We start from the raw sequence: 18,493 nt of genomic DNA on the forward strand, positions 1-18,493 counted from the left end.
AATGTCCGTGTTCAAACAATAAATCCTTGAGCAAAGAATCAGCGGCGGGCTCGGCCAGAGCTCGAGCTGCAGCCGCAGGTAAACAATGGCTTGATACAACCTTGATGGAGTCACGTAGCTGTGTTAAAATGATTGATTATTTCCTCTCCCCTTTGTTCTCTCTTCACTCTCTCCGCACACCACTTCCCTACATATGTCAGACATAAACTACAGATGCATTAAATCTACTAAATGCATTTCATCTTCTGCACCACAGTCTTACTGTCTGCTTATTAAGCCTGCATATTAAACTCGTATTTCATAGCCAGACCATTATAAGTATCTACTGCCCCAAAACAAAATGGTTATTGCTTCTTCTTTGTCAGAGCCAGACAATGAACTGGAAATATTTTCATATAGCAGGACAGGGCCAGCAGGTGAAAAATGGATGGTTTGATGTATGCAGTCATTGATCTCAGAGCAGAGGAGTGGGAAAGACAGATGTAATATTATTCATTTGTTTCTTTTCAGCATGACAGACAAGGGAGGAGATCTGATCATTACTTTAGGTAATAAGTGTCTTATTACTGCAAAGTCCTCAGCTATCAGGCTTCTCAGCAGTGGATCGACTGTGGCTTTTCAACATGAATTACGTCAGACATCTAGTTGAATTTCTGCTCTTCCTTGTTCACGTACTTCTTTTGTACCAGCACACTTGACAGTGAAAACTTTTCATCTCGCCCTGCTAAGTTTCTGTGTTTATTTCTTGATCTTTCTCAGTTTCTCTCAGAGCTCCATCATCAACTCTTGACGTCTGCTCAATGTTCTGAGACCTCGAGGGGAATTTTTCACAGTCTTAACCTGACGGGGACAGAGATAGGGAGAGAGACAGAGAGATTAAGAAGCCACGCTGTGTGTGTGTGTGTGTGTGTGTGTGTGTGTGTGTGTGTGTGTGTGTGTAGCTGAATAGCCTGTGCTTCCATTTCTGTATCTCTCTACATTTCTCCGTCTGACACCCATGGGTTGTGAGAGAACAAGAGTGGGAGAGGCGGAGGGGGAGAGAAGTGTGTGTTGTGTTTGTGTGGGAGACGGCTGGGGGCTACAGGTTCACTGTAGCAGGACTGGCCGAGGGCAGAAAAGAGAGGCTTTTCAAACGCCTACCCACAGATTCCTGTTCCCCTATCCACTCTCTGCCACGGCCTCCCACAGACACTCTCCATCTGCTAGAAGAGAAATGTATCCTCATACAGCCACACGGACGTTAGATAAGCAGTCTATTAAAAATTAGAAAGTTCCGATTATTCTTTGCATTGAGGACCAAAAAGAGGTAAAAAAAAAAATATGAAAGAGGACCTGGTTACAAGCTTTGATGTCCAAAAACACTACATTTTCATCATATTGTCTGTGCTGGAACACCTGTATTCACCCTCTGTATTAAACCCTCCATTTTAGCAACTGTTTCTTTAACCCCATCTCCCGAAAAAGCCCAGTCTGCTCTGATTGGTCAGCATTTGTGGGTCTTCCGTCTCTGCACCGTCAATGCAGCCAGGGAATGATTGTAACAGAGAATATTAGCACTTTATAATCACCAATTAATGCTTCAAACCAAGGTCACCACAACTGGACATGTTCCATTAGGAATATAATCCAAAATCATTAGGAAATTACCAACATCAGCAACCAAGATTACATGTTTCCCTGATGTTAGCACGTAGCTACACGTAGCAGTGTACTTGCAGCCCTAGAATGATTGTAATAGAGTACGGCACTACAAAATACACTTTCTACTCTGACAAAACAATAAAAGCTTCTAAACCAAGCAGCAAAATGACCCAAAATACAGGAAATGTACAATTTGCAATCAACATGTTCCCTCATGTTAGCATGTAGCTACACGTAGCAGTATACTTGCAGCCAAGAAATGATTGTAACGGAGTATACAGGGTGTCTACAAGTATAAAAAAGTTAGAACTTGCGATGGAAACACACACCAAAAGCAAAAACATACTCTTCCCAAGCATACACATTGATGTCAGTTCAAAATTAACAGTAAAAATGACCCTGACAATACTTTCTGTGCTTACAGCTCTACATGTGCAATTCCACCGCCATGATCCCCATTTTACCACGTTTGAAACACCACAAGTAATCGTTGTTATTCGTTGAAGATTTTTGCCTTTTCACTTGCATTTTCCCATTTCTTATAGCTTGCAAGGTCCTAGTTTAATGATGCAGACTCATTACGTGTGCATTGAGGGGGTGAAAATAGGGGCATTGCACACATACAGGTGTTGTGTCAAAGTCTGGTACCCCTTCGAATGGTGTTTACCTCCTGTTAAAATTCTGTTTGCTATGGTACCAACACCAGAAATTATATTGGTGATATGACAAAGAAAAATAAAGACCCATTCAATCTGATTTTAAGACAATTTAAGACTTTCTAAGGACCCGCAACCACTGTGGTATGGCGGCACTTTCTACCCTGAAAAATCAACAGAAGCTTCTAAACTAAACCCTAAATGGAGGGTGATTTGAAATTAGGGAGAAATAAACAACATCAGCAACCCAGATTAAATGTTTCAGTGAGGTTAGCATGTAGCTACATGTAGCCTCGTATGTAACATAAACATTTGCAGCAGTGTCCCTGGAGCAGATGGCCATATAAAGAAATCCGTCATGAGCCAATGTCATCTTGTCTTGTTGGAAACAGAGTATTCAGATTGGTCTGAGGCCTGAGGTTTTTGCTCACAGGGATTACTTTAATATTAGTTTACCTCATTATTTGAAACTTTGGCCACGATTAATATGAACATCTGTCACTGTAACATTACATGACAGAAAATGAGGAAAAGCATATAAGGTCCCCTTTAAAAATTGTCATCTGCCTCACAATTCATGAATAAACTGGAACGTAGCACATTTGATCAAAACAAACGAGGAGGTCAGCTGGTTTGGACAGACGGAGTTCTCCTTCCATTTGGTAAACCTGGACTCCAAACAAAATCTGTTGCATAATATACTGGCAAAGGGGTCTTGATTCACGTGCAGGATAACCGTGACTTGTTAGTGGGAATGGCTCGGTGCAGGTTTCCATCTCTTCAGGTCCTGTGTAAACCCTGTAGGAGTTCCTGACAATCTGACCGCTGCAGTCACTCCATTTAAATAACCCAGGAAAGTTCCAGTGGAGGCGAAAATCACAACTGTGTCGTAACCGTGGTTGGCATCGCCGGCAGTGTACCTACAAGAAGGCGGTGGAAACTTGAGTAAATATATTTATGTTCTTTTCTCTCCTCAAAGGCACTTGTGGTCAACAGTGTCCTTTTCCGATACCTCCATACTGTTTATTTTACCCCCTAGCATCCAGTTCCCATGGAATAACCACCGGCTAATGTGAAGTCCAGGAAAGCCTGGGAAATCAGTGGAGGAAAGGAATATATTAATTTGTTTTCTTTGTCACCATTATCCCTACATGTTTCAGTCAGGAGATCTGACACACATATTTTCTAAGTGAGAAAAGTGCGTGCTGCAGTTCCCTCCTGTTTACCCCTGTTTAAAACTGCTTAGCAACAAAATTATGTCAGACAGAATGAAGCTACTTAATACATGACTGTATGTGTTTTACAAAAATGCAGCAGTGTGCATAACACCACTATCATACCTCTTCTTTAAGTAAACATTGACAGTAAATTCTGCACTTAAAATAAGATGGAATAGCTTTGCCTAGTCTTCAGCAGAGCGTTTCACACTTACATCTCCAGCCAAATAGTCTCACCTCCTCTGCCATATACGGTTAAAGGACAAATGATGGAGTGTGACGTTGAACTCATGAAGAAAAATTTGTTTTTCTCACACGCCTCTGCGGTGAGTGAAAAATCCAGACACGGTGGGAGTTCTTGATGAACTGAAATAAAAGAGGTCTGCGTGTAATAACAGCAAAACTATATCAAACAACTCATGCAGTGTCATCCAACTCTATTTATCCAGTCATATGCTCAGTACCTCCACAACAGCCCCTCCCGAACGCGAACATAACGGAAAATGTAACTTAAGCAATGTTTTCTTCAAAGCCAGACTCTGTAAATCTGTAATTTTATCTCACTGAACATGGGAGCTGCTGGTCAGTTTGTTTGAGTTGGGGCCAGTACAGATGCTGCAATTTCTGCACCCTCAAATCCATTGTTAGGTGAACGTGACGACTACTATAGTACGGAAACTGATTACATTGTTCCACTGATCTATTGTTTTCGACGTAGACTTACCGAAGGCACACTCAAAGGCAAGAGCAAACTCATGGGCAATCTGAGCATTTGTTTTAAATTTTGAACAGCATGTAATAAGGTGCCTGTCAGAAGATGTGCAAATGTAATCTGCTCGATCTGAAGTGACAACGTCATCATGTCAGGTCAAGGTGCAAGCGTCAGCTCATGGGTCAGCTAACCTTTTGGAGAGACTGGACAGTCTGAACAGGCTGACAAAGACCAAATAATTGCCAGGACAGCAGCTCCAGAGCTGCTTTTTAGATTCATAAAAATATCTTTCATGCAGGGGACTTCCACTGTGGGGGCATTGCCATCGGGATGGAGTTTTATAGCAGCTAATGATGGGGCGGCAGATGAGCGGACGCAACATTATAATATGCCCACCGGGGACATGAGTGGCTTCAGCAAGGACAACTGGCTGTCCGACAGCATTTAAAGGACATATTAGAAATTTTGGCACATGCAGTCCAAAAAGAAATCAGGTCTGAGGGGAGGGAGCGCACATTTTTTGGATTACTGAAAACAATAACGAGCCTACGTCTGAGCAGTTTTCCTGTAGCTCTTCCGCACAATCGCGAAGATAAGTGTTTGAATTGTATGCTTATGCAAACTATGGATAAGTAACATTTGTTATCATGTAGCTGATATGTTGCAACTTGAAGTTTCCTTACGCCTCAACAATGCTGTGGTTAACACGTGGTTAGGTTTAGGCACAAAAACTACTTGGTTATGGTTAGAAAAAGATCTTAAAATACCCTCTTTGGGTGGTACGGTCACAGCTAGAAATGTTGCTGATGTCTTGCTTAAAAAAACATCCAGTATATTGTTTACAGTTGCTGGCAGCCGTTTATCCTAAGCATGTTGACACACACAGTCGTGTACATATATATATATGTCAGCACCCTTTCAGCGAAAATATGTTCCCACACACATGTCCTGAGCAAAGTTCAACTTTTGGAACATCGACTGCATGTCATGTGACAAGAAAGAACCAGTCACAACCGGTAGATACCTTCCTACATAGAGCTGTATGATCTGTCCCACAAACAAAGTATTTTAACTTATCACCTCCGATCTCCAGATTTCTGAACAGTAAGCTATAATACGGTGGTGGTAATGGATGTTCAGCATGCAAGTTTTTTTTTCACAAATTCAACATAACATAAGGTGAGTAACTGATAAACAAATGATCATTTTGTGGGTGAAGTATTCCTTTTAAAAAAGTCTAAAACCACACTGAACAAAAAAAGTGGCCTGTGTTGTTGCCTGCCCCTCCTTTCCTCACTATGGGACAACCAACACAGCAGCAGCTGAATGCCAGCAGTAACATCAGATCTCTTATTCAAACAGCAGATGGTTCATTTTAAGTCGTATCTGTTCTCTGCTCCACACCGTCATCACAGGTGTCGTTAAAACCTCCACCAACACCCTGTGAACTTCAGCGTCACTAAGCAAGCCAAACGGGCCACAGAGCGTTGTCATGGTGACACCGTTGGTGTTGATGGTGACGCTAGCGGTGGTAGAGGAATAGTCATTTTAGTGCTTGATAGTTGCTACCTGTGTGGGCTTGTCTGTGTGCTCACACGTGTGATGGAGGACACTGGCTGTAACAAGCCCAAATTCCAAGAAGTGCTACCTGTCACACACACACACACACACACACACACACACAGCGTGGTTCTCATTTTTCCACAGAAGTACTATAAACTAAACTCTGTAAAAAGGCAGGGAAACGATTTATCGAATGGTGGTGAGGCTTCACTGTAACCATCGCAGCATGTATAATCTCACTCCGTGCTGTGATTATGAATGAACGAGGTGATCTTCCACATCCTGAGCTCTCCCTCCTTTCCCACACATCACTCTGAGCCGCCTGAGACGAATCGCTAGCCACGCGGGGCCGAGGATTACACTCTCACAACCGGTACATGCTGACGGCGAAGTGATCTCCTCGGTGCTGCTGCTGCATGTGTGTGCACGCCGCTCGCACATTAACTCTGGCATACACAGATGTTCTGGAACCAGAGTGACAACAAGGCTATTTTTAGACGAGGGCTGCCCACACATGGGCGAGTTTACTGCAGGGGAATTGTGTATGTGTGTGTGTATGTGTGTGTGTGTGTGTGCGTGTGCATGTAACGTAGGGGGAGTGTGAGTGAGCGAGGAGCTGACAAACATCCAGCAGCGTCCAGGTGGTGAGACTGAGAGCATGGAAAGCAAAGGGAAAAGAGGGGGAAAGCTGTGGAAAATTAAACTGGGCCTTAAATACAAGAGGTGACCACAGCCACTTACACACACACACACACACAAACAGACACAACTGGAGAGCAGCCCTGGCACCTGCACATCCAGAGAAAAGACTCTTATGTAATCCAGTCTGAGATATTCCAGCAGTGTTTCCAGACTCATGAATGGGTGGCAGAGGCTGTGTGAGTCTGTGACAGCAGCGAGAGTCCACCGGAGGCAGACAAAGCGTAAATTAGTCTCAGTGAATGACAGTGAGAGTTTGGCTTACCTGCCACCTCCACGATGTCTCCTGGGACGATGTCTCTGGCTTTGATCCTCTGGACAGCCTTGCGGTTCATGCGGTACACCTTCCCCATCTCTGGTTCGTACTCTTTCAGAGCCTCGATGGCGTTTTCTGCATTCCGCTCCTGTGCAGAGAGAGAAGTCAGTTTTTAAAATTTCTTTGTAAATTGACATTTTACAAAACATACTGTTTGTGCTCTTGCATTAGCAGCTTATTGTGAGTTACATACTAAAAGAGAAGGAGCTGCTGTTGAAAAAGAAACTCTTAGAATGTGTACTGAATGTTCGTAGCTGATTTGCTTTGCTTTTCTGCTGTTTTTGGTCCTTGGACGACTCTGCTTTATTATCAAGAACTACTACTATCATAAGGGCATATTCTCAAGTCCCTTTTTAACATTTCGCATTTTGCAGCTTTTATCTACATTTTGTCTACTTTCTTTTTATTACAATAGTGACTATTTCCAGGGGTAAAAGTAGGCCGGTACGGTTAAGTATTCCAAACCACTAAAAGATTCAGTGCTGGTATGCAGTACCAGGAAGTATAGCTGCAAATATTAATGGATTGGTTCTTTACTATTAAATTAATCACCAACTAATTTGATTATCAATGCCCACCCTCCCATCTCCACTCACTGGTTAGCTAGCTTTGGCCATTCTGCACAGCGCACCACCCGGGTCTGGTGCGAGCTAGCTAGTGGCGCCGCTCATTCACACCTACATGGTACATAAAACATTGTGTCCACTCTCCAGTCTTCCCACAGATCGCCCTGGTGAAAAAGTGGCTTCATTTTGAGCCTCAAAACCCCTATAACAGAGTAGCACTATGTTAGCACCACTACTCGTGCTGACACTGCTAACAGAGCTAACGGTGATAACATAGGTAACAACGCTTAGGGGGTTTTAAAGCTCAAAATAAAGCCGCTTACTCACCGGGGAGATATTGTTGGAGACCAGGGGGTGGGCACAATGTTTCCACAGCAACGCCATTGGGTTAGGCAGGTGTTAAGTGCCAAATAAACAGCGCTGCTAGCTAACTCCCACCAAACCCAGGTGGTGGTGGCGCACACAAATTAATCAATTTGCGTTTTCTAGAAAGGTATGACTCCCTACCTTATGCCCTACTCTCTCTCTCTGATTAGTTAGTTCCCGTTGCCTTTGTTGGTTGGATTGGTTAAGTTTAGACAACAGGAGTGAGTAGGGTGTAGGGTGGATCATTCCTTTGCTATCCTAGCAAATGCAAATGTGCATGGTGCGCAGTGCAGTAAACTTAAGAGTGGTAAAATAAAATTACAGAGAGACAAGAGTAACCAGTCAAAAAAATTCTCTGTGGTTAACCAATGAATGGTTAACACCCCTAGTTATGAACAAAACAAGACAGTTGATGATGTCATCTTGGGCTTTGGGAAACACTAATTGACATTTTTCACAGTTTTTTGACATTTCATAGACAGAACAACTGATCAATTAACCGAGAACATAACCCACAGATTAACTGACAATAATACACAATGACTTCACTCTTAGAAACTATTATTTTTTATGTGTCAAATGTTTTAAAAATTCAAGACGGACTTATGAACTGTTTTAAACTGTTGTTGATGAGTTTAGTTTTAAATGTTCTTCTTTAAATGGTGTGATTTTGAAAGTTTTGTATCATTCACAAATTATTCTGCGGCACCCCATACTCCACTCCACACCATTTAAAGAAATCATTTGTTAGACATGATGCCAAGTGTTTCTTTCTCTACCATACACGTGTTAAATAATTGAATGCATTTGTTCAGGGATGCATGAAGCAGTTTAAATCTACTTTCACCCCTGATTATTTCCCTTTACTAAGATTATTTTTATGTTAACACATTTTAATTATATTTTACTTATTTATTTACCTACAATTATTAAATGTCCTTTTTTTCCCCTCACTTAAAAATACCGATTTTGGATTTATATATAATGCTGACATTATCATCTGTTCTTTAGCCTGTTTTATTTATATGGTTATGATGAAACTGGTTTGTATCATGGAGAACAAAGTATGGACGAAATTACTCAGTAAGAAAAAAGTATTTAAAAAGAAATGGTGGAGAGTTATCCACTTGTTCCACTGTGTCCTAAACTCAGAGCAGAGAAACGCGCCTTCTTTCCCAAAGTGTCAGCGGACGCCTTGTCTCTATTTTTGACGCTTGCATCAAAAATTCCTGCTTCCCCTTCAACACAAATGAACCGAGGGGACGTTTTGCATCAGCTCCCTGGTTTGTTTATGTTTTGACTCGGCTGCTCCGGTATCGACAGCCTCATCTCACTGCAACGTGCTATTAGAAAGGACAAATGTTGACATGTGGTGTCAGTTTGAAGCACACGGGCTAAAAGACGGCAAAGATGAATCCATGTATCCTGCAACAGCTGGTGGTCAGGATTTTTTTTTACTTCTGTCACTGGTAACTTTGTAACCATGTGAACTCCTTGTGGAAAGAAACAGTGTTACTTGTGTGTGTTTTAATGATACACAGAGACAAAGGATATAGAGTGTATCTCACCTGCCAGACCCCGATAACAGCGTTGGCAATGAGGATGAGAAGAATAACAACAGGCTCAACAAAGGCGGTGGTCGTCTCCTCTCCCTCCTCAAACAGAGCCAACACCTGCATGAACATACAGCACACATAACATTAGCAGACATGTTATACTGCAGCTCAAGTCCCATGCTGGCTCTGTTACATATCAGGGAAGCCTTGCTCTGAAACATTTTTGGGAGAAAAAAAAAAGCTTGACTGTTATTGCAGGAAAATCTGTAGAGAGAAAATCTACCTCAAACAGTGTTTTGGCAGAGGAGATGCAGCTTAGCTCCATTGAGTGTATGTTGGCTTTAGCAGTGGTTCCCAGCCTTGCTATCTGATGTACCCCAACAGCCCTATCAGATGAACTCAAATACCCCTTTCTCTGTCAGCCAAATGTGCTCACATCACTCTTGATTTTATTTTAAAGTGGATGTTGGATTCAGTGTATGGAACTATTCCATTAGGGTTTTGTTCACAATTGAGGGTGGAATGGAGTGTGAGATGAATCGGCGGTTCGGCGCAGCATCTGCAGTGATGCGGTTACTGCACCGGACTGTCATGGTGAAGAAGGAGCTGAGCCAAGAGGTGAAGCTTGGGATTTACTGGTTCATCTACGTCCCAACGCACAACTATGTTAGTGAGTTCTGGGTAGTGACCGAAAGAATGAGACTGCGGCTACAAGCCGAGCCGAAATGAGTTTCCTCCGTGGGGTGGCTGGACTCAGCCTTTGAGATAGGGTAAGGAGCTTGGACATCTGGAGGGAGCTCGGAGTAGAGTTGCTGCCCCTTCACATCAGAAGGGGTCAGACGATTTGGTTCAGGCATCTGATTAGGATGCCCCTTGGGCGCCTCCTGTTAGAGTCGTCCTGGGCATGTCCCACTGGTAGGAGGCCCCGGGGCAGACCCAGAACACATTGGAGGGATTATATATCTCGTCTGGTTTGGGAGGGCCTTGGGGTCCCCTAGGAGGAGCTGGAAAGTGCTGCTGGGGAGACCTGGTCCCTGATAAGCAGATGAAAATGGACGGATGGACTCACACAAACGACCAAACCCATGATCCTCTTCAGGCTTACAACTGGTGGAGATAATAACAATACCAAGTGCAGGGGAAACAACAGGGCTATGGGCCATGTCAACACCTAATGTTCATGAGTTTCAGTGGACTCTACTTGTAGGTAATTTTTTAAAAATCAAATTGTAATCTCAATTTTTTCAAATGAGCTGAGCTGCTCTACCGTCTCTCTATGTTCAACCCCTGGCACCTGCAGAGGTAGTGTATTCCCGTAGTTATGAATCACTGGTGTATAGACTGCAGTAACCCGCTGACCTCCACAGCCAGGAGCAGGTAATAAAGTGCAGCTAAGATCAGGAGAGATCCACTCACAGCCTGCTCTGTTCACAATCCAGGCACTCGATAGAGAAAGGCTGGGAAATGTCCAGAGGCTCTGGGCTCGTCTCTCTGCAGTAAATACAGTCAGAGGCTGCAAAACATTTCACACTGGAAATGACTGCAAGCGCGAGATACTGCAGAGCACCGGGAAGCTAACATCTCTCACATCCAGCAGGCTGTAGGCATTCGAGGGAAATACAATTAAATGATGCAGTTCTAATTAGTTCAATATACATTTCTCTATCCACTCAATAGACTGTGTTATTCATTCAGTTTTCCAAGTTCATTCATAGTAATAAAAATGGTCAAAATATATTAAAAGAAATGAAGGGTATGATTTAAAAATTAATTCTGAATAAATTCTCAGATTAAAAACAAAAAAGGTAGGCAGCCTAATGTCATTGAGACGATGCCTAAAATGACAAAGGCAATAAAAATAAATTAAACCCCGCAGGAAACTGGATCATTGGGGAAATAAAATCAGTGGGATTAAACTGGATGAACTGAGCTAATTTTAAAACACTGTCATTCTGATGAAGCCCAGTTTTGCAGGAGTGTGTTGTGCAGCACAGTTCAGATCCAGTACACCAAAGCTCTTGGACAGCAGGAAAATCACACACAAATTAACATTTGCATAAGGATTTGTGAGATCTCCTTCTTTCTGTGCTGCAGTGTCATTTTGGGACGAAGACTACCATGTCTGTCCTGAGATCTGAGATGATGATTATGTAATGTATGTGTACGACAACATCAACGACTAAATTTACAGATAGCATGTAGCTGGTGATTTAGAATCATCTCATTTTTAAAGTTCAGTTTCTAGCCTAGGGATGTCAGTGGTTAGCCAGAAATCAGTTAACTGTCAAGAATACTTTCAACCGGTTACACATGATGATCTATAGGTTAATGTTGCTACTCTTCAGATTAATGCACTTCACACCACCCCGGGTGAGGCGGGCGCTAGCTAGCGTTAGCAGCACTGCTTATTCAACCATTTCTGCTAGTAGTGCCGTCCTGACCCAACAGCGTTGCTGTGCAAACAATAGCCCCATTTGCACCAATAACTTTCCGTTACCGTACCTTTAAAACCAAAAGTAGCCCCTACAGACATGTACCTAAACCACTGGGGTGTTAATCACCAGTTTCATCACAATACGATATTGTATCGATTCGCTTGACAACGATACGATCTTTGCCGATATTACAAAGTCTGCCATGATACAATTTAGAGTCCATGCAATTTAGGGGCTTGCGATCGCTATGAGACGATATTATATAATCTTTTAAGGCAACGGAATACACAAGAAGCTACCACCCCTTCATTTATTTATTTTGCTATTAGCCATAAAAGACAAAAACAACACATACATAATCTAAATAATTGTAACCACTTAAGTGCAGTAAAGTTTTCTTCAAACATAGATAAAACAAAACATGGGATAAGTTAACCTTCAGGGCTTTCTGTCAAAGAGACCTTACTGGAAGAAACCTTTTTATTTTAACCTAAACCATCATCTTTTTCCTTAAACTTCAGAACTATCTGTCTTAAAGCCCTGAAGGCAAACTTCTCCCAACAGCCATAAAACATTTAACAAAAGTATTAAATTCAGCTTGGTCACGTTCTTTTAGTCTGACAGTGGTAAAAGAGAGGAGCTAATGTTGTTACTCCCCTACTAGACTATAGATCCCTTTAGGGTTTCCACCGTAGACAGAACTCTTAAATGTCAGCAGGGTTGGTGTCATTCACTGCTTCATTCTATCCAGCTTTTGCTGGATTTCCTTTTCAACAGTGATACAAAGGAACACTTTTAGAAAAAAAAGAAGAGGGTGGAGTGAGAGTCTCTCTCCATGGGATATTTAAAAATAGCATGTTTATGTATTGAGTCACTGTCAGGCAAGAGCATGGGCGTAGCACTGCTGGAGCGCAGCAGAACAACACTCTGCCATGTTTTTTTTTCTCCGAGTGAGAATTAGAATAAATGCAGTTCATAGTCAAGTTAAAATTCATATACATTTGTCAAATGCTTAAAGATCCAATCATCAGTAAATCATATGTCATTGAAGAGAGACAGTAAAAACAAATGGAATGGTCAGAGTTGTCACACTGACATTTAAGGTGTGTTGACTGATCATGTCGTCAGCTCATCCACTGAGTCACATTACAAGTTAACGTATCACCTTGAAAGTTGCCGGTAGCAATCTATCTTTTCCTCAGACTATAGCTGCTGATAGAGGCAGCAAAACATCCTTTGAGTTTATAGTTATAGTTTACCAATGTATAAACAGTGGTTACCTAAACTTCAGAACCAGTCACAAGTAAGCCCTGAGTAAGAGTGACAGTTCTTTATTGACCAATCAATGGACTGTAATGTTTCTAGCTCTACCTTTTAGTACTGGATCAGTGTGCTAGGTACCCAAACACAGAGGTGACCAAAAATGGGGATGGGATTAATGATACCACTCACAACTTTTCACAATCGAAATGTAAAAATAAGTGTTCTAATGTGCTCTGAACCGAACTGAACTGAACCAAACTGCCTGGTGGAAATGGGGAAATGGGGACACTGGAGTGCCAGACTAAACATAAAAGGCCTCTTTTATTTCACTTCTTTTTTTCTCAAAATTAACCAGTTAGTTACCAGTTAATGGGCCTCAGCCTATCAAAAGCAAAATCAGCCAAAACTGAGACCCCTATCCTGAACATAAAGTTGGCAACTCACGCTGTCCAGCTGTGGACGCAGTGTAGTGAATTTTACTCAAGTTGTTACTTGTTACTTTATGTGCAGTAAACCCAAGTTCCCACACACCAATGACAGAGAGACCACCATTGCCCCAGACATCTAAAAATCAAACTAAAGGATCAGTTGCACTGCCAAACCTGAATCTGGTGACAGTGGCAAGGATGTCAGCAGCTCTTAGCAATGTCAAGAATTGGGTTTTTCCGATTACTGACTCCTTGAGACATCATCTTTCAAGAGAGAATCGTGATGTATCCAAGAATTGATTTTCCCCCCACCCACATGAAATAATGTCAGCTTTTAAACTGACATGCTAAATTTGCTTACTTCATGTTTCCTTTAGACACCCGGCAGACAACATAAGACAAACATTAGCATTCATTTGGAGGTGTGTTTCTGGCCATCTGATAAATGCAGGTCCAAATTTCAATCTCCTTTGGTGGCTCTTTGTCTCCATGACTCTCTGAGAAAAATATCTGTCTCTTTAGGTGCTAAATGCTCCACTATGTCCACTAGCTAGTCAGTAACTTCATCGTTGCCATGCCATTGTTTTAACAGCCCCTTATCCCAAAAACAAACACCCCTTGCTCTGAAAATACACTCTCCCTGTAAGGAGAACCAAGTTGTTATTACTGTCAACATGATGGCAAAGCTCCCCCAACCTTAACTAAGTGCACTTTTTAAACCACAACCTCTCTATAAGCCTAACCTTAACCAAAGCTAGATCACATCATATGATATGTTTATTTTTCCAGTGGTGATATGGAAAAGTTTTGGAAGGCACAGACAAATAATGTTGTCCTGTCGATTGGAACATCAGATCGGCACAGTTAAAAATCAATTCAGTCAGGACCACTTTCGTAAAAGAAAACTTAATTGCTATTTGCAGTATTATATTTGGCAGTATGGCTCTGTTCTGGGGCCTCTCTGCCTTTCCTAGGCCTAAGCAGAAAGCCTCTTCGACGTGCCTACAAGGAAAGCCCAAGGCAGAGAGCCCACACCTCTCTGCCCTTCCATGTGCCTACATGGGAAGCCTAAGGCAGGAAGAGCACCAGCAAAGACCCCTGGTAACAGAACAGAGCAGCATCAATGACAAACAGAAATGACAATGATAAGTCAGACACAACATGAAAAGGAGGAGCTGGGGTGGAGGTGGGTTGCAAATCAGCTTGCACAGGAAGCAGCGACAGTAGGCAGGCCAGGGCAGTTTAAATAGGGCGTCCTGAATGAGATTCACCAATTGGTTGCACAGAAAGGAATTATGTGATCTATCAGCTGACTCCCTTCCATCAGTCAGCTGCTCCATCAGTTGATTGGCTTGTTTGAGATCAGCTGATGTAGCTGGGATGTGAGCTGACGCTATGCTCACTTTTTGTCATTTAGTTAAGAAGACTTGTTGCATAATCTGCGGTTGCCAATTGCAGGCTATGAATCTTGCAAACAGCAGGGAGAGCGGGTATTTTCAGAGCAGCGGCTGTTTGTTTTTTAGGATCATGGGCTTTCAGTTTTAGAAATAGTGAGCTGTCTTAACAATTGGCAGTCCCAACTTTATCTGTTGTTAGGCGCTGGGCAGGTAGCATACAGTTGGTTTTTTTTAAAGATTTTTTTGGGCTGAAAACAGTTGCCTTCTGAAGCCAAACAGAGCAGTAAGAGTGAATCAAAACAGAAAAATTGTGGGCTGGAAAACCAAAATAACAAGCTGAAAGATGCTATAAAGCTTTGCAGAGCTCTGAGGAACTGCTGAGTCGCCAAAAAAAATCTTTCTGACCTATGAGCAACTCCTTTCAGTTACAAAAGAGGTATGATGCATTGTTAATGTAAAAATATTGACTATTGCTGTTTTGAAATCCTGCCTCAGAGGTAGGTGTCAGTCGAACAATCACACATGATAAGCCTACAATAAAAATTTGAAGTAAATGTTCATGGGCTGGCTTCAATAACATATCCACATAGACAGCAAATGTACCCTGCAATCACTCCAGTGTTACTAGACTTTGCTCTGTAGCGAGATATCATGGCAGCTGAATACTAATGCCTTCTGCAGAGGTGTCAGAGATGGTAACTACTGTATGTTACCAGCTGTAATAGGCAACAAAGTACATCTTTAGGGGATCATTACAGAACAGCCTTCCCACTGCAGCACAGAAATGACTTGTTATTTTGTCATTGGCAACAAGTACAGAAAACTAAAATGAGTGCACAACAAAAGCAGCAGAGACAGGAGGAGAGATGACGTGGATCTACTTTCCCATGATCTGACGGGGCTTATCAAATGATAAAAGAGTATATTTTCTCTGCAGTGTATTGAGCAGCGGAGTGCACGTCACGGCAGCCTGAGCCCGGTCGATAGCTCATCATTCCCCATCATTTGGGACGGTAAATCTCCCCTCTGACTAAGCTGAGAATGAAGGGCAACAATGGTGGTGCTCTCAGTGAGGACGGTTCAAAAGACACTTCACACAATCAGCACACATTCAGAGAGGAGTCTGAATACCGAGCTGGTACTTTGGAGCTGAATGGGAGCTGTAATGGAGAGATGAGGAGGATTTTTTTCTGGGTTTTAGAACCCATTGGGGGAATCTGGTGGAAATTTAACTGCATGCATTTGGCAATGTGAAACCAAATTAAGCGCAGATTCAACATTGGGTTTTGAAATCAAAGCTTCATTACCAAAATAAATCTCTCCTTACAGCTTTAAAGATCGCACTCTTCACACCCCACATGCACAACTGAGACACATGTCGACAGATGGCCATTATATCTGAATGTTTGCCAGAGTTTTGGAATGTCGCACAGTGCTCAGTAAAATGGAAAAATACAATTTATTCATGTCAGGAAAAAAAAACTCTTGAAGGTTAATTTTGGTATTTTGCAACCTGGACCAACAGTTTTTAAAATTGATCCAGTAATAAGTGAAAGTGCTGCAGGCAGCCCTGAAACACGCTGCAATGTAACGACTCAGAGCATTAATAAACATCCACTAAAAGTGCTTGTTTTTGCCACTGAGAGTCAGGTTGTTAACTAATGATTATTTTCATTATAGATTAATCTGCTGATTATTTTTTACAATTAATCGATTAATTGCTTAGTCTTTAAAATGTCAAAAAAAAAAAGAAAATTTTTCCAGAGTCCAAATTCAAATTGTCCAACAAACAGTCCAAACCCCCCAAAACTCTTCATTTACCATCAAAAATGACAAAGAAAAACAGCCAATTCTCACATTTAAGAAGCTGGAACCAGCAAACATTTAACATTTTTCCCTAAAAAATGTCTGAAACCAGCTGTCAATTAATTTTCTGTCAACTGATCAATCTATTAATCAACTAATCGTTGCAGCTCTACTGACAACATTATGGAAAGGCTCCCTACAGGTAGACCTTTTTGTTAAAGAATAAGATCCTTTTTGTTCAGCCACAAACAGCCCCAATCACTGTCTCTCTCAATTTAAATGAACAGGGTCTAGTTGCACAAAACACCTGGGGCCATATTCACAAAGCTTCCTTGGACTAAGAGTTACTCCTAGCGAAAACAATTCCGAGAAAATTCTTAAAATTGTGACGTGTTCTGAGAACTTCCCCTTAAAGTTAAGACTGGAAGTTATTCACAGAACATCTTAGACCTTTAAAGAGCTCCTGTGAAAATATGTTGGTGCTTTACACGCTAAAATTACTGTTTATTTAAATGGAGTTTGTTTGGTTTGGCGATGAAGATTTGGGGGCTGTTTCTGGTTACACAAAAAGAATCTTACTCTTTAACAAGAAAGTCTATCTCTGTAGGGATCCTTTCCATATTGTTGGACTCATACATAATAATAATCTGAGCCTGTCAGTGCCAAAAACGAGCACTTATAGTGGACGCACACTGACAGTCTCTCAACTCAAAAATCATTATTCCCATAAGTCATCTAGACACAAAATCCTGCGAAAATAAGCTACCCTTTAAGGTCGCCTATTGAAAAATGTACTGTAAACAAAGGAGGCTTGAAAATTCAATTGTCACTTGACTTTTTACGTCCTTTCCTGAGCTCGCCAACAGTAAATCATGTAGTGACATGAAAACCAAATAAAAGATCAGCCCTCTTTCTTGCTTCGGCTCAAAGGGAGGAAGTGCAGTGATTGTTTCAGGTGGCTGGTGTGGCTTTCTGTGTGGCTCTGCTCTACTAAACAGAGAGTCACCAGCTTGTAGCTTCGGCAAAATTAAAACAGATCACTCATGAGAAGAAATAATACAACGGTTTAAAATTCTGAAGCTCAGTTGTTGTTTGCACTGTTTGTGAATTTGCTGTAAATTTGTTACTGTACATTATTATAAAGCAGCCTGACTGGACCTGCTCTGTCTGATAATGATCTTCACTCTTGTGTCATGCAAAGAAGTAGGAGAATCTAATCATCTCAGTTTGAATATATTCAAAATAACAACCAAATGAGTCCCAGGCTAGGGTTTAGCTTTCAATGCAGTTCACTCTGCTTTAGCCACACCCTGATAAAACTGGTGACATACAAAAAGGTGAGCAAACAGCAAAGGTAAAAGGTTATACAAGCCCTGAGAATATGTGTGAGCTTTTAAGAAAAGCTGCACTGGAGTGAAATACATTTGTAATTTTGAGTCAGATCTTTGAGCTGAAACCACTCCAGGCAACGATGACACTGTAAAGCATTAGGGTCTGTGCGGCAGTGGAACAGGGGCCATGTTCCACTATAAACAACCTCTTTAAAGCCTGATTTACAGGAGGAAAAGTGAGCCCACACTCCAAAGTCCTGCAGTGACAGCCCACGCCTGCTCTCCAAGCCGCTCACTAACAACAGTCAGAGAAGATACATTGTGTCATATACATTTTTAGAGCAACTTTCCTACTTTCGGAAATAGCAACAGCAATTCCATCCCGAGACACTGGGGACGTGCTGTAATAGATGGAAAAAAGTTATTATGCAGTCAGGATTCCCCCGCTCCACCCCTCTCCGACCTTCACCACCCTCGGATTGCAACCAGGGTCGCAGTGTGAGGCGCTGCGGCACAGGGAGTGTTGATGGATAGTTTTGTT

General features: G+C 41.9%; 1 protein-coding gene across 2 annotated transcripts in view; it reads right to left on the bottom strand.

Moving 5' to 3' along the window:
* Nucleotides 1-18,493, bottom strand: part of atp2a3 (ATPase sarcoplasmic/endoplasmic reticulum Ca2+ transporting 3) — a 73,172-nt gene that overhangs the window by 37,369 nt on the left and 17,310 nt on the right. For both annotated transcript variants that reach the window (XM_033644438.2, XM_033644445.2), the window contains exons 4-5: nt 9,305-9,409; nt 6,754-6,892 (exon numbers count right to left, since the gene is read on the bottom strand). In XM_033644438.2, coding sequence (XP_033500329.1) covers nt 6,754-6,892; nt 9,305-9,409 — 244 coding nt within the window. The remainder of the gene's footprint in view (nt 1-6,753; nt 6,893-9,304; nt 9,410-18,493) is intronic.

Source organism: Epinephelus lanceolatus, chromosome 11 (assembly GCF_041903045.1).
Source record: "Epinephelus lanceolatus isolate andai-2023 chromosome 11, ASM4190304v1, whole genome shotgun sequence".
Classification (NCBI taxonomy): domain Eukaryota; kingdom Metazoa; phylum Chordata; class Actinopteri; order Perciformes; family Serranidae; genus Epinephelus; species Epinephelus lanceolatus.